The sequence below is a fragment of the Aphanomyces astaci genome (genome assembly GCF_000520075.1).
Source record: "Aphanomyces astaci strain APO3 unplaced genomic scaffold supercont1.14, whole genome shotgun sequence".
Taxonomy (NCBI): domain Eukaryota; phylum Oomycota; class Saprolegniomycetes; order Saprolegniales; family Verrucalvaceae; genus Aphanomyces; species Aphanomyces astaci.
This window is the reverse complement of record NW_009798277.1, coordinates 1,062,669-1,076,044: the sequence shown is the minus strand read 5'-3', so window position 1 is coordinate 1,076,044 and position 13,376 is coordinate 1,062,669. Positions and strand designations below refer to the sequence as shown.

Genomic DNA, 13,376 nt, shown 5'->3' with positions numbered 1-13,376 from the left:
CAAAAACCGCTGACACAAAAGTCGCTCCGAACACGCCCTTAGAGGCCCTCAGTTGGAGATCTTCCTGACGTCCAATTTGCTATTGTAATAGTGTTTTTTAATCACGAGGAAAAATGCAGATTGTGTGACTTGAAATTGTATTGAATTTCGCATTAGTTTGGAAGTAAAATGGCCTTGAATACTTCGAAGTATTCAAAATCTCGATAGGCTGAAAACAAATCCGTGCCATTTTATCCGGATGCAAAAATGCAGCCTCGAGTATCAGAATTCCAAAGACGCGTTCTATTGGCTATAATAGATCAAATATCGAACTAATTGACCTATCAAAGCCGTGGCACGGAACTGTGTTGGCACGAAACTGTGCCCATACGTATAGTATTATTATAATTCAACGCGAACCGTAAAAATACTTCATCATGCATCCGTAAAATCACGGCGAGTGCCGAAATTTTAGGATGAATTTTTATTAAAGCATGGTTTTAGACCTGGATTAGCCGAAAAAGGTGAAAAGCACAATAATAGTACTATTAATATTATTATTAATATACGTAGTTCTACTACAGTACTACTTCGAAGTAGTATTCTAGTATTTCTTACTACGAACCTGAAGTAGTATACAATAAACTATTAACAGGCAGGGGGAGGATGTACATATTTTGGTCATACTATGATTTTCAAACTTCGTCCACAGAGCTCAGTAAGCCACAGAGATTTCGGAATGTGTCCTTGCCTATTCAGCCATCTTCACGTGCCATTTGCACGCTTTCGGAGGCCGGAACAACCGCGAAAACTTGCATGGCGCATGGGCCCTCGATGGATTCAACGGCCTTCCCTGCGCGTGTCATTGGACACATTTTGGTTCTTTCTTCCAATGGAACGCCAGTAAAAATGTCAGTAACGTTTTTGCATACTTGTAGAACTCAAAATGGATTAGTCAGATATTCTTAAATAATCAATTATCATATATATTGTTAATAACCACTTTGGCCTTTTCCGGTCGAAAGGCTGTTCCCATAGTAGCTCAAATCTGATTTTCATCAGAGTACGCATTAAAATGCGTACTTTCGTATTGATAAAACTACTGTACTCGGACATCACATCTGCACTTTGTTCCGATTACTCTCCAATCCAGGAAGTAAATCCCCATTGTCCCAAGCTCGTTGGGATAGAACAACGAGGTTAAATCATTGAGAAGCAGCTTCAACCAAGTTGAATGATATGCTCCCACAAGATAGGGCGATGCTTCACTTGCCGCCATTGTCCCGTTGTTGACTGCGAGGACGCATGCAAATGCGCTTTAAATCATTTGGTCTTGGACATTCACAGAGAGCTTCGTCAACAACCAAAGCAAACCACACGTTTTGGAGGTATTTCTACGTGTCTTAATCTGAATGCCTTTCAGTTCATTCGCGTCAACCCAAAGGTCAATCTACGATGCTCGTCAACACATGTGGTACTTCCCAGTGGTTTGGGACATTCTAAAGAACGTACAACAAATGTTACAGTGGTAGAGTCGCTGATGTGGCTGCCCTCATGTAATTGGATGAAACAAAAGTAGTTTTTTTTATTTGTCCAACAAACGTTCTAACGTTAGTACAATCGCATGATGGCGAAGCATTGGCTCACACGGAAGAATCTCCAACTCGCACAGATCTTCGTACTTCTACTTGAAAGTATTTACGCGTGTTCATGAAGGTGTATTCTGTGAATCCCGAGAAGGCGGTGGCATCTGCTAGACGGTGAGAATAGTTCGATTTCGATACCTCCATTTTCCTACCGTGAAAAGTGATTATAGTTCCCATGGCCTTTCTGTTAATACTTCGAAGTACTAGTATTGGATATAACGAGAAACAGTTTCTCGTTAGAGTACCGGTAGTAGTTTAAAAAAAAGCTACTACTACTTTAATACTACATAGTGGTACTTCGTAGTAAGTATTAATACTAGTACCAACGTTAGTATTTCATGCAAACACCAACTAATCACTTGTTGTGTTGAAGCAGCCACAGCCCCCATTGTACGGCAAAGTCGGCGTACGCTTTGACCGAGTCGAGGGGATGGCAATCGTCCGGATACCACTGCACACGGACAGTACGGCCATGATGCTGGAGGCTGTGGAAGAACTGGAGGCCTTGGGTGGGTGGGACGCGGCGGTCCTTGGCGCCGAGGCCGAGAAGCACCGGCGCTTGGATCGCCGCCAGGTCGTTGGCCATGGGACTGAGTTCCCAGAACCGCGCCACGGTCGCCGTGCGATCCGTCGAGGAAGTCACGACGGCGCTGTTGGTCGCGATGGACTCGAACGCCGCGACGCCCGTGACGGCACACCCCCAGTCAGGGATGTCACTCGTGAAGAACAGGCTCGCAATGTTGGTCACGGGGTTGCGCAGCACCGCCGACTTGTAGAACCACGGGAACTGCCCGATCAAGTGCGCGCCAAGGAAGCCTCCATGACTGCCTCCAGACACATGCACTCGGGAAGCATCCAGTCGTCCGGCGTACTTGGCCAACACGTGCGACACTGCGTGGTGGCAGTCGGTCACGTCCTGGGACCCCACTCGGCCCACCAACGACTCCAACGCGTGTCGGCCGTAGCCGATACTTCCCCGGTAATTCACCTACAACCGGATAGTCCAGAAACTCATCCGGATATGGCATATAAAACGTCTCTTACCGTTACAACTGCAAACCCCAACGCGCACAGGTACGCGTACGAGGCGCGGAACGTCGCGGGTGAGTGACTGTGCGGGCCGCCATGGAGGTCCAGCACGACGGGAAAGCCGTTGGTGGAAGAAGTAGACGTCGTTGTCCCAAAACCTACAACTGATGTGGCGGTGGATGGCCACAGCACCAGCGCGTCGTAAGGTGCGTCACTGGACACGGTCGGCAAGAGTGGGGTCGCAGACTGCGCTAACGGCGACAAGCTGCGGCTTGACGTGGCAGCAACCGGCGCAATGGATTCGATGCTCCAAGCGTCAACGTGTGGAGACGCGTCTTGGATGTCGACGGGGGTGCGCGATACGACTTGCACCCCGCGTTGGAGCTGCACCCATTGAATCCCCACTGGCGTCTGCGGCGTGCTCACCGCCACGAGCGCATGCGTTTCAAACACGTCCACTAACGTTTCTGACCCGGTGTTTTCTTCCCCCAACGCGTACACCGGGGTATGGACAGCTCCCGTGTCCACTTGAATGGCTTTCCACACCACTCGAGTGCCGACTTCCGTGTTGACGTATATGAACTTGGAGTCATGGGACCAACAGCGACGGAAGAGCGCTAGCATGTACAGGCCGCGGAACGCGCTGTCGGAGGGCGTGTCCACGATGGGCACGACCACCCGCTCTTCCTTGGTGGTCCAGTCCAAGATGCACAGCATGTTGCATGTGTTGTGGGTCACCACGTCCGCCGTGCCAAGGAACGCCACCTTGGTGCCATCAGGGGACACACGGGCGGACCGGGTGTTGGCGGCTACGTGGAGTGGCAACCTCGTCGCCGTGCTGGATGGTGTTAACTCGAGCGAATACAGCGCCTTTGGTCGGTTGAAGCAGTAGATGAGCCCGAGTCGACGACCTGCCTGTGTGTCGATAGCAGTAAACACAATCGTGTTGGCTCGAGGCACCACGGCCACTTCGCTGCACGCGAGCGACGATGGAATGCCCGCCACTTCGGCGCACTTGCCGCTGCGGATGTCCATAGTGAAGATGCGCGACGTGCGCTTACCCACGTATTGCTCGCCCCAGTCCTCCTTGTGGTCGTATTGATGTCCGATCGACGACGACGCGTCTTTGGACGGATCGGCGGCGGCATTCGCAGAGCTCCAGAAAGACTTGGCGTCCGCCTCCTTTTGCTCGGCCAGGTAAAACACGACCGATTCGTCTTCCGACCAGCATACCCCGCCTTCTGACACGCCCAAGTACAGCGCACCATGAAGCTCCTTGGGTGTGCGGTGGACGTGGACGAGGCGGTGGTGAGAGTAGAATGCGAATTGAGCAAGGGTGGTTTTGTCGTCGACAACGTCGGTGATGACCACGGACCGCTTGTTCGACGGGGAGTAACTCACGTACTGCGACGGGATGCTCGTGGGCAGCCCTGACACGACTGTGTTGTTGGCAAGAACGTGCTGCGTCGACGACACGAGGGTGGTGCTGTTCACGAGGTCGCGATCTTTCCACACAAGAGTGGCATGGAGAACAGTCTTGTTCTCCTTGTCCAACGAAGGCACGAGGTGACCACCGGCAAATGTCCGCTGGCTCGCTTCAATGGACTGCAGTAGGGACGCCGCAAAGTCAGCGGAAGTGGTTGTCATGATTTATGACTTGAGAGGACAAGAAAAGTGACGTGGAAAACCGGTTGTGAGCTGTAATCTTTTCCGGATACTGTGCATGTGAAGCCATACGCATTATATTATCCGGATTCTCATGTGTTTTTCCGGATCTTGTATGACGGGAAACAACATGGCACTGTTGTTGGCCCATGACAGTGTGTTGCTCCCAAAATACAATGAGAGATGAGGGGGTGGAGATATAAAATCAACCTCCGCCTATGGATGATGTGCAAGGACAGTGTGACGTGGCAATGCGCCGTTCAAGTCAGTGTATGGGGGGCTGGCTACGGTTAGCTTGTGATAGCGTCGTGAGACCTGCTGGGGGGGGTTGTTTCTTGTGTACTACAGTAGTGCCCACCACATCGGCGCAAATCACATCATCATTCCGGGGTAATAAGGGGGTGTATTTCTGTACGCGGGGGCGTATCATCCTACTATGACACAAGAAATCAAGTCGTCATGAATAGCCGCCACTCATGGATGTCGTCCTCTATATAAAGCCGACCTTCATTGCGGGTGGAACGGCTTGGTCTCTGTCGCGATGAGTTACCCCGTATGCAGATGTTGGAAGTGTTGCTATGCTCTGAGTCAGCGTGGACACACATTGAATGACTGACCACTTTACTGTACGTGAGGTTGGTGTTTTGGTCGTTGGATCACTCTTGGCACCATTACGCTACAAAATGGTCAATTTACTGGTTACAGTACCGTACGTACTAAAGTTCGTGAATCTTCGGCAAGGTTTTATCCATGTGTTTCACTGTACCGGCGAAAACGGCACTAAACCGCTGGACAACCCGATCAGACAATGACAGGGGGGGACGAAGCGCCTTGGCCTGTAATCCAGTGTCCACAGGACAGATGTCTCGTCCTCTATATCGACCACATTGGGGCATTTTGGTACATAACCGTCGTTGCGCCTTGAACCCCACATAGACAAACAAGTGGATGAGGATCAACCTTTGAGTTGTCTCCGCTTTGCAACGTGAAGCCCCGTGTGTTGTTTGCTGGATGATTTTGATTGATATGATCACATGGCATGATTCCGGTTGTCGTCGTGACCGCCTTGGATTTGCGCCGTTGTGACCAGCCGTGGACATCACCCGTGACCAATCATCGTCGCAGTCCATGGATTACACATGTGTTGGAAGTAGAGAAGGCGGATGGTCTGCGGGCACTCGGCTCGCTGATCAAGGAATGTCACCCCCTCACCCCCCATTTCATTTGGACAGGGACCAACCATGCTATTTACTGTACAGTACTGGTATGCACCCCACTACCCAACACTACCAGCACGACAGGGTGAGATTTCATTTCTGGCGAGTAGAAACTGCGTCCAAAAGAAGCCCCATCGTTCGCACTCTCGTGGACACAAGGGTACCACATGTCGACCAGCACAGTAATCATCTCCAGCATCAACCTTGCAGGAAGGGGCCAATGGTCAACGCGTTGATTGGCAAGTATATCTACCAATGGTATTGCTCCATTGCGCGAGCGAACAGCCCTCACATGCAGTGGGACGGCACCTAACCATGTACTTGTACCACGCTTGGAAATACCCTGGCCGCATGCAACTCCAGCCTGTTGAGACCTTCCCCATTTCGCTACGTTGGGTAGGGCGATATGCATGCCCTTCACGGCGACGCCACCACAAGCAAGCCATCATCGGTCGAGTTTTCCAAGTACTGTCGGTGCCAGTCCATCTTTGAGCCCAAATACCTACGGTAACCCCCCTCGCGATTATGGTATGTTGATGGTGTGACGATCCCATGATGTGATGCAGGACCCATCGCGCCGGCGGCACCAAGGTCCTTCGGTATAGAAAACTACATCTCTCAAACCATGCAAACTGACCCTTTGTCCTATATATATGGTTCCACGATGTACTTAGGTGTTTTCCGCATTGCTGCCCCGCGCACGTGTTCAGCAGCGTGTGTGGCTCGTCTGTGGTGACAAGAGTGACCGGTGACAGGGCAGAGCACTCGATCACGTACCTCCGCTTCGAGGCAACGTACGACAATGCGTTGCAAGTGGGCGATGTGATTCGAGAAGACGCGGTGCTGGCCAACCTTCGGCGGCAAACGCATTGTGTGGGCGAATGGATTGCCAGTCACTACGACGTGTTGGATGAAGTACGTTGTTCTTCTCGCCAAAAAAATACTCTACCAAAGCCCTATCTATGTCGGCCGAGTCCAGTGTTTCAGATTGGACACCAGTTTTCATGTTCATGTGCACAGAACACATGTTCCCGAGTGAGCGAATTCAGTCCCAAGGCCCAGTCGACATTGGGGTGGCATTACCGGTGGATTGGAGGGTCAGCAAGGCAACAACGGCAAGCTATGCACACCCTTCGGGTATATATATATCATATAGATGAACCAGTCCCGAGGCCACGGATTATTCTGAAGCAGCTTTCTTGTCGATGCCCTTGTTGTAGGCGTACGTGTTTGAACGAATCGTTGCACCGACGACCACCCGAACAGCGCACTACACCAATCCCCCCGGCCATGACCCCCCCCTTCCCACCCCCCTCTTGAGAGTTCTCTCCACAGCCTCATCTCCTCCATTTGTTGTCATGTCATATCGACGTGCATGCAAAACCTGCCAGCGCCAAAGCCCCGAAGACATTGGCCAATGTCAATGCGAAGGCATATACCGCATCCCCCCCCACAACCCTCCATCTTCGCCGCTGCTCACCCCCCCGTCCACCAACCGCCTCGAGTGGGCTCCACCACCACCCGTGCTGCCACATCATCACCAGTACGACGCTCATCGCCTCGGATCCGTGGAGAGGGAGGATCTTAGTGCTATGGACGCCGGCGTCATCCCCCTTGTACAAGTGGGCGACCGAGACATGGAGACAGCTTTGGCCACCGTGTACTACTTTGTGTCGTCATTTCCGCTTCTCCCTGCACAAATCCCCCCACTGGAAAGGCTCTGGAACCTTCCACCCAACGCGGCAAGTCCTTTCCAGGCCATGCACTGGTGGCTCCTTAACCACCCCCCAACCACCACGGTCATCCCCCGACACTACGACCACATCCTAGCTGCCGTCAACGCTGTCGTGGCCCACGCCTGCGTCCATCAACTCCCCCAAGCAAGAGCCTACTTGCGCCTCCACGCAACGTCGCTTCTCCACAAAGCTGACCTCGAGCACACGTACCGCGAGCTTGTGCACCGCATATACGCGGCCTTGGACACCGTCGTCGCCCCGCTAGGCATGACGTTATTTAGCCTCGGTCATGTCATTGTCGAGATCTGCGACGAGGTTCCCCTCTCAACGACATCGCCTGTTGCTGTCGCTGCCGCCATGTCTTCGTGTTTGACCCAAGTCCGTCGCCACATGTCGTCGCCTCGAGCGTTTGAATGGTTTGTCGCCCAAATGCGTGAAATGTACATGGTACGTACGCATAAATATATACTGTATGTCGTAAGAACTTACTATAAATTCGTGTTTGGGTGTCTACATGGTGTAATGGATGGTTGGTTGCATACTGTATGTGATAACTCCATGTGTGTGAATGCAAGGCGATGGAGGTGCCATCATTGATGGAGGTCGTCCGACCCCGCGCGTCGTCGGCGTTACTGGACGGGACGTGGGGCTTTGACCGCATTGTCCCAAGTACGCACGAAATGCCACCGCCGCCGTCCTGGCTCTGTCCGTCCATGCTGACCGTCCTCCGCGCCACTACTATGGGCTTGATGGGGTTCCATCTCACGACGGAGGCTTCCACGTCCTCCTGCAGTGTCACTGTAGGTCATTTTTTGATGGTCACTACTACTACTACTACAACTACACCCGCGTACATACTCATATCCGGAGCGTGTTGCGGTACTGTAGATCCAGGAGGCCATGTTGTCGGACGACCAAGTGCCGTCGTCGGAATTCATCTTGGACCAAACGCATCGAGTCGTAAGGGTGTTCCCCAACGGAGAAACCACCATGGGCGTTGTGTCCCATCTCCTTGCTGGCGATTACATTGGAGCATACCATCGCGGCGACGGTCGGGAAGGCCCGTCGATGGCAATATCGCTGTTTAGCTGGCCGCTCCACGGAGTGGCTGCCCCCGACGAAGGCCATGCATTCCTTGGGCCTTCAAAGTCCATGTGCTTCCAAGTAAAACTGCACGCATCCTTGGTCGACTTAAACACTCTGCATGTGCATATGCACGTGTTTGCTGCCCCGGAGCGACCGATGTCCAACGGGGCAGCGGTCGATTATTGGGGGATGGATGCCACACAGCGCCAGGCGTGCTACGACACGCCATACGAGGAATTGGTCGTGGAACTTCGGGGCCAGTACCAGCGCCGAACAAATACTGTAGCATGGAGTAACCGATAAACCACACCGATGTGTTCTACTTCCGCGAACTGAATGCAGTAGCCACCCATTGAGATATCGAGATTATTCATTCGCCCTTGAGTTCACAACACAACCCTGACCCCCCCCCGTGGACACGGACGAGTCTGTCCCTAAGAGAAAGAAAAAGTCCTTTTGAAATGAACACTTGATATACCGGTACAGTAACGTAGATGGCCAATTTGTGGTGCACTTGAAAGTAACCTCGTTCGTGGAATGTAGTTTTCTCGTCGCCCACGGCCGGGATTTCAATTCTGAAACTGGTAGCCATTTGATTAGCTAGGCCCTCGCGGAGGAATGTCTTAATAATGATAATCCAAACTCAATTAACCATTTGACGGGGAGGAAAAATAGCTCAGTAGTAGAGCATCGGTTTCTTAAGCTTACAGTTAACTCAAAGGTCGTGGGTTCGATCCTCGGCTTCCCCGGATTATTTCCGCAAGGATTTATCCGTCCCTCCTGGGGAATCCGGATAACAAGGGCTGAAGCGTTGAGTGAAGGTTCCACAACATGTGGTTCTAGTATCGGCCCTCGCCTCAAATTGGCCAATGGAATTGCTTGAATTTAGTATTAGCTAATCAAATGGTTAATTGATTACCGGTAATTGAGTTTAGATTATCATTTGTTTTAAGACATACTACTGTACCTCCGTGCACCTCGGAGTAACGTAGAGTTCCAATTTAAGAGACATGGGTTCAGCCAATGAAATTTGTGTAGAAATACCTCTTTCGTCGATACGTCATTTTACTTGAACTAACAGTAAATATACTCACTGTCTGTCCGATGCAACGACTGATAAATCATTAACCGTACACGAGATAATCGAGGGATCAATCCCATAATCGATCGCTGAAAAATGACTCGGTCATATATTTGTATCCGGATGACTGACCAGTCATGAACGCCCATCCAAGAACACATGGGTGTACTTGGAATATAATTGGCCACTAACTGGAGGCTTGATCATTCGTCATGGAATAATTCCCTCATTAAAACAGTTCCACTGTTGTTTTGACCCGAAATTCGACTTCTGAAAACTGATATTAATAATTCAACAGGAAACACGGTCTTTCCAGCATGCACTGAAACATCTATTTTCACAGTACCTATCATGTCCTAATGGCCCATTTTCTAAGCAGGAACACCTTAAACGTAGGCGACAATTTATGGAACATATTTTAAACTTGATCTTAGTATTGATCCTAGCATATCTTTTTTGAAGGTTAGGGTATAGTATTATATCAGGTACATATGCAATCTCAACAGGTTATGTACTTATAGAGCCAATTGGTTACAGCGTAGTAATTGATTTATATAAAACACATGGGATCAAGATTAATTGAGTTTGGATTATCATTTTTAAGACATTCCTCCGCGAGGGCCGATACTGTAGTAGAACCACAAGAGAACAATTGTTTTTTTGAGAATCCCAAATAAGTGTACCAAGGTACTTCCCACGCTGCATCCAAAGTGCATCCAAAAGTCATAGAGACGAGTGCGAGCCAAACAAAAAAAAACTGGTAACCCACGTAACCCCGATGCTCCCGAATGTGATGGTCATACCTTAAATGTACCTTAGCCGTTGTTTGAACCCCCCCGAGAACGCACTCGACCCTGATGTCCCACATGTATAATTGCATCTGGATGCAGTTGGATGGCTTGGATGCAATAATGTAAGTGGATGAAGTTTATCCCGTTTGTCCCAATATCATCTGTCTTGACAGTGAACTCATTTCAAGAGGTATTTCTACACAAATTTCAAAGTGGGTGATGGGCTGATAGTGAATCGATGTCGCTTATAACTGTAAATTGGAATCTGACGACCCATGAAAGTCCAGATGCACACCTCGCTCGAACCGAAACGTACTTCCTGCGCACGCTTAACCCTGCAGGTTGTGCTTTTTGGAGTCATTACGTTGGCTTTGTCCAGCGCTCTCTTCATCTCATACATTGGGCTGCCCCGCTCTGCGGACCTCGCCTCCACGACGGCCGCTCATGCGTGGGTCAAGGCAAATCCGACCGGCACTCGATTCGCATACATGCTGTACGCCACCACCAAGATCTCCATGTGCAATGCGGTGATCATGGCACACAACATCCGCCGGCTGGGAACGCCGCCGTCCATTGCCATCGTCATATTGGCATCTGTCAAGTTGGACAGCCATCCCACGAGCGAGTGGTCGGCTGCGCTTGACGCTGCAAACGCTGTCCAGGTGCCAGTGGAGCCTTGGACATCGAGTTCCCTTCAAGGCCGTTCCAGCGTGTGGTGGGAGTCCCTCACCAAGCTTCGCATCTTCGAGGAGCGCGGGTACGACAAGGTCGTGTACTTGGACGCAGACATGTGGCTCCATCGCAACTTGGATCACTTGTTTATGCTAAAACGCAACAACGACGTAAACGATGATCCGCACGAGCCCCCGCCTCGTTCTCACCAGGCTACGCTTGACCAGCCTAAAGCCACCAGTACCGACGTCGATTCGTCCATGTTATGGGCCCCACGGGCGTACTACATATCTCCCCAGCCATTCTTTGCCTCGACGTTGATGGTGTTTACTCCATCTAACGCCCGCTTCCGTCAACTCTATGACGCAGTGACCCAGTCCACCCGCCAAGACTACTTTGACATGGACGTATTGAACGATGTTTGGGACCCTGTGACGTTCCTTCCGTCGCATTATGTCGTGCTCAACTCGGAACTCCTGAATAGTCCGTCACTCGTGTTTGAGTTTGCAAACGCGTCGGACCGTATCGCACACACGTACGCGCATCATTTCTCGGCCCTGCCAAACGGAACCTATGGCAAGCCATGGGAAGTTGACCGACCAGTGGGCCACAAGTGGCGCACCAAACGAAAGGCGGCACCGCTGTTTTATCAGCTGTTCGACATGTACTTGGACGCCAACGACAGGTTGTGTCCGTGGCTGCAACCACGCGATGTAGGCAGGCACCCCCCGCAAGATAGCTAGTGTTGCACTTGCTATTTGGGGACAAGGGATGATTCTCTAATTCATATGTATACATACATACATGTACACCATTGTGCTTTCGAGTGAAATTTTGTGTTGTGGCGTGGTTTCTTCGGTTTGGTCGGCGCGATTCGATTGCACCCTCTCCCCAAATTTGTATCAAATCGACAATATCGTCATGCAAACTTTCTACGGCGCTTTCGCGGGGTTCATTCATAACGTTACCGTGGAATGTTGTCCTGCTTATCAATGCAAAATCGATAAGCATGAGGTGCAAACATTTTGCAAAAGCTCAAAACGCCATTTTTTTTATTTTTTAATCTTAAACTAAAAAGTTATTAATAAAAAAAGTTCTAAAAAAATAAAATACAATATTTCTAAAAAATATTTATTAAATATTTAATAAATAACATTAACGTGATCGACCAGTGATGGGCCGATTTTTTTCTTTTTTCTTTCGTGAATTCCTCGTCAAGTATTTATCTTAAGGCGATGTGTTGGACGTAATCTGAAAGAGCACGTCAAGATCTGTCACATACACCTAAACACAATGGATTTAGACAGTTCGTGATGACGTAAAGAATTTCGAAAGTTGCAAAATTTACATTAGTGGAAAAAAGTCGGACAGGATATACAGGAACCAAGTGATCGTCGGACCGTTTGTCCGACTTTCTTGTTCGTTGTAATATTTATTATGTACAAAAGCGATGTCAAAACCAGACGTGAGAAATTAACAGAAGAAAGTCGGACCGAATGTCCTGTATCCATTGATTGGTTAAAAGTGCAATGACCTTGGCAGGTGAACAACATAAAGTTTTGCCTGCAACCCGCCAGCTAGCAACGACAGTACAGTACAGTACCTTAGAGCCTGGTACTATTGGAGGTGTGGAGCATCCGTCAGGGGGATCCTCCCTCTGGCGGATGCTCCACACCACCTGGCTGTGGTAGTAGTGGTTGGTCTTGCTCTGGTGGTCGTAGGACGAGCAGTAGTGATTGCTGTGGTGGTGGGTGTGGCTGTGGTAGTAGTGGTGGGTGTGGCTGTGGTAGTAGTGGTTGGTCTTGCTCTGGTGGGCGTAGGATGAACAGTAGTGATTGCTGTGTGGTGGCTGTGGGTGTGGCTGTGGTAGTAGTGGTTGGTTAGTACTCCACATCACCAGTAGTACCAGGCTCTAAGGTACTGTACTGTATTGTCGTTGCTAGCTGGGTGTACAAGATCAAGTTGCGGGACTTGACCAAGAATCAAGGCAATATGTTGTATGAGTGGAAGTTCGCGGTGCAGGAGCTCCAAAACGTTTATAACAGCACGATTGGCACTGGTTTGGGTCGTCCCTACACCTCGGCCACGGCTATAGCTGCATTGCATTTGGCATATAATGGCCAATTTGCCATCATCCTGGTTTCACTGAACTTGGACGTCAGCTTCGTATGTTCCAAATGAAGATGGTCACATTTGCACGGCTGGCTAGAAAACGTAGACGTAATCCGGGTTTTTATGGCATTCCCGCATATACACCCTACTTAATGGATTCTACGGCACCCATATTTATTGGGCGTTACAGTATTTCTCAAAATTGTGGATGTAGGAGCACAATGAAGTCGGAATTCACAGACTGTGACCCCAAATGATGCAGCAAAAAGTAAACGATAATTAGATCGAATTTAAGCCAATCAGAATTGAGTCGGATGAGATGTCCGACTTTATTCGATCACAACACATTGACGACCAGTGAT

At 50.0% G+C, this 13,376-nt stretch overlaps 3 protein-coding genes across 3 annotated transcripts; 2 read left to right on the top strand and 1 right to left on the bottom strand.

Annotated features, from left to right (window-relative positions):
* Positions 1-1,834: 1,834 nt before the first annotated feature.
* On the bottom strand, positions 1,835-4,413 carry H257_07170 (hypothetical protein). The gene is made up of 2 exons (XM_009832608.1): positions 2,670-4,413; positions 1,835-2,613 (listed from the first exon to the last, which is right to left on the bottom strand). Exons 1-2 carry the CDS (start codon positions 4,299-4,301, stop codon positions 1,981-1,983), a joined length of 2,265 nt encoding a protein of 754 aa, XP_009830910.1. The 5' UTR covers positions 4,302-4,413; the 3' UTR covers positions 1,835-1,980.
* A 1,399-nt stretch (positions 4,414-5,812) lies between these two features.
* On the top strand, positions 5,813-8,682 carry H257_07169 (hypothetical protein). Its single transcript, XM_009832607.1, has 6 exons — positions 5,813-6,043; positions 6,103-6,451; positions 6,557-6,673; positions 6,757-7,719; positions 7,848-8,072; positions 8,161-8,682. Exons 3-6 carry the CDS (start codon positions 6,659-6,661, stop codon positions 8,659-8,661), a joined length of 1,704 nt encoding a protein of 567 aa, XP_009830909.1. The 5' UTR covers positions 5,813-6,043; positions 6,103-6,451; positions 6,557-6,658; the 3' UTR covers positions 8,662-8,682.
* Positions 8,683-10,616: 1,934 nt separating this feature from the next.
* On the top strand, positions 10,617-11,716 carry H257_07168 (hypothetical protein). Its single transcript, XM_009832606.1, has one exon. The coding sequence runs from the start codon at positions 10,719-10,721 to the stop codon at positions 11,643-11,645; it is 927 nt and encodes a 308-aa protein (XP_009830908.1). The 5' UTR covers positions 10,617-10,718; the 3' UTR covers positions 11,646-11,716.
* Positions 11,717-13,376: the final 1,660 nt, after the last annotated feature.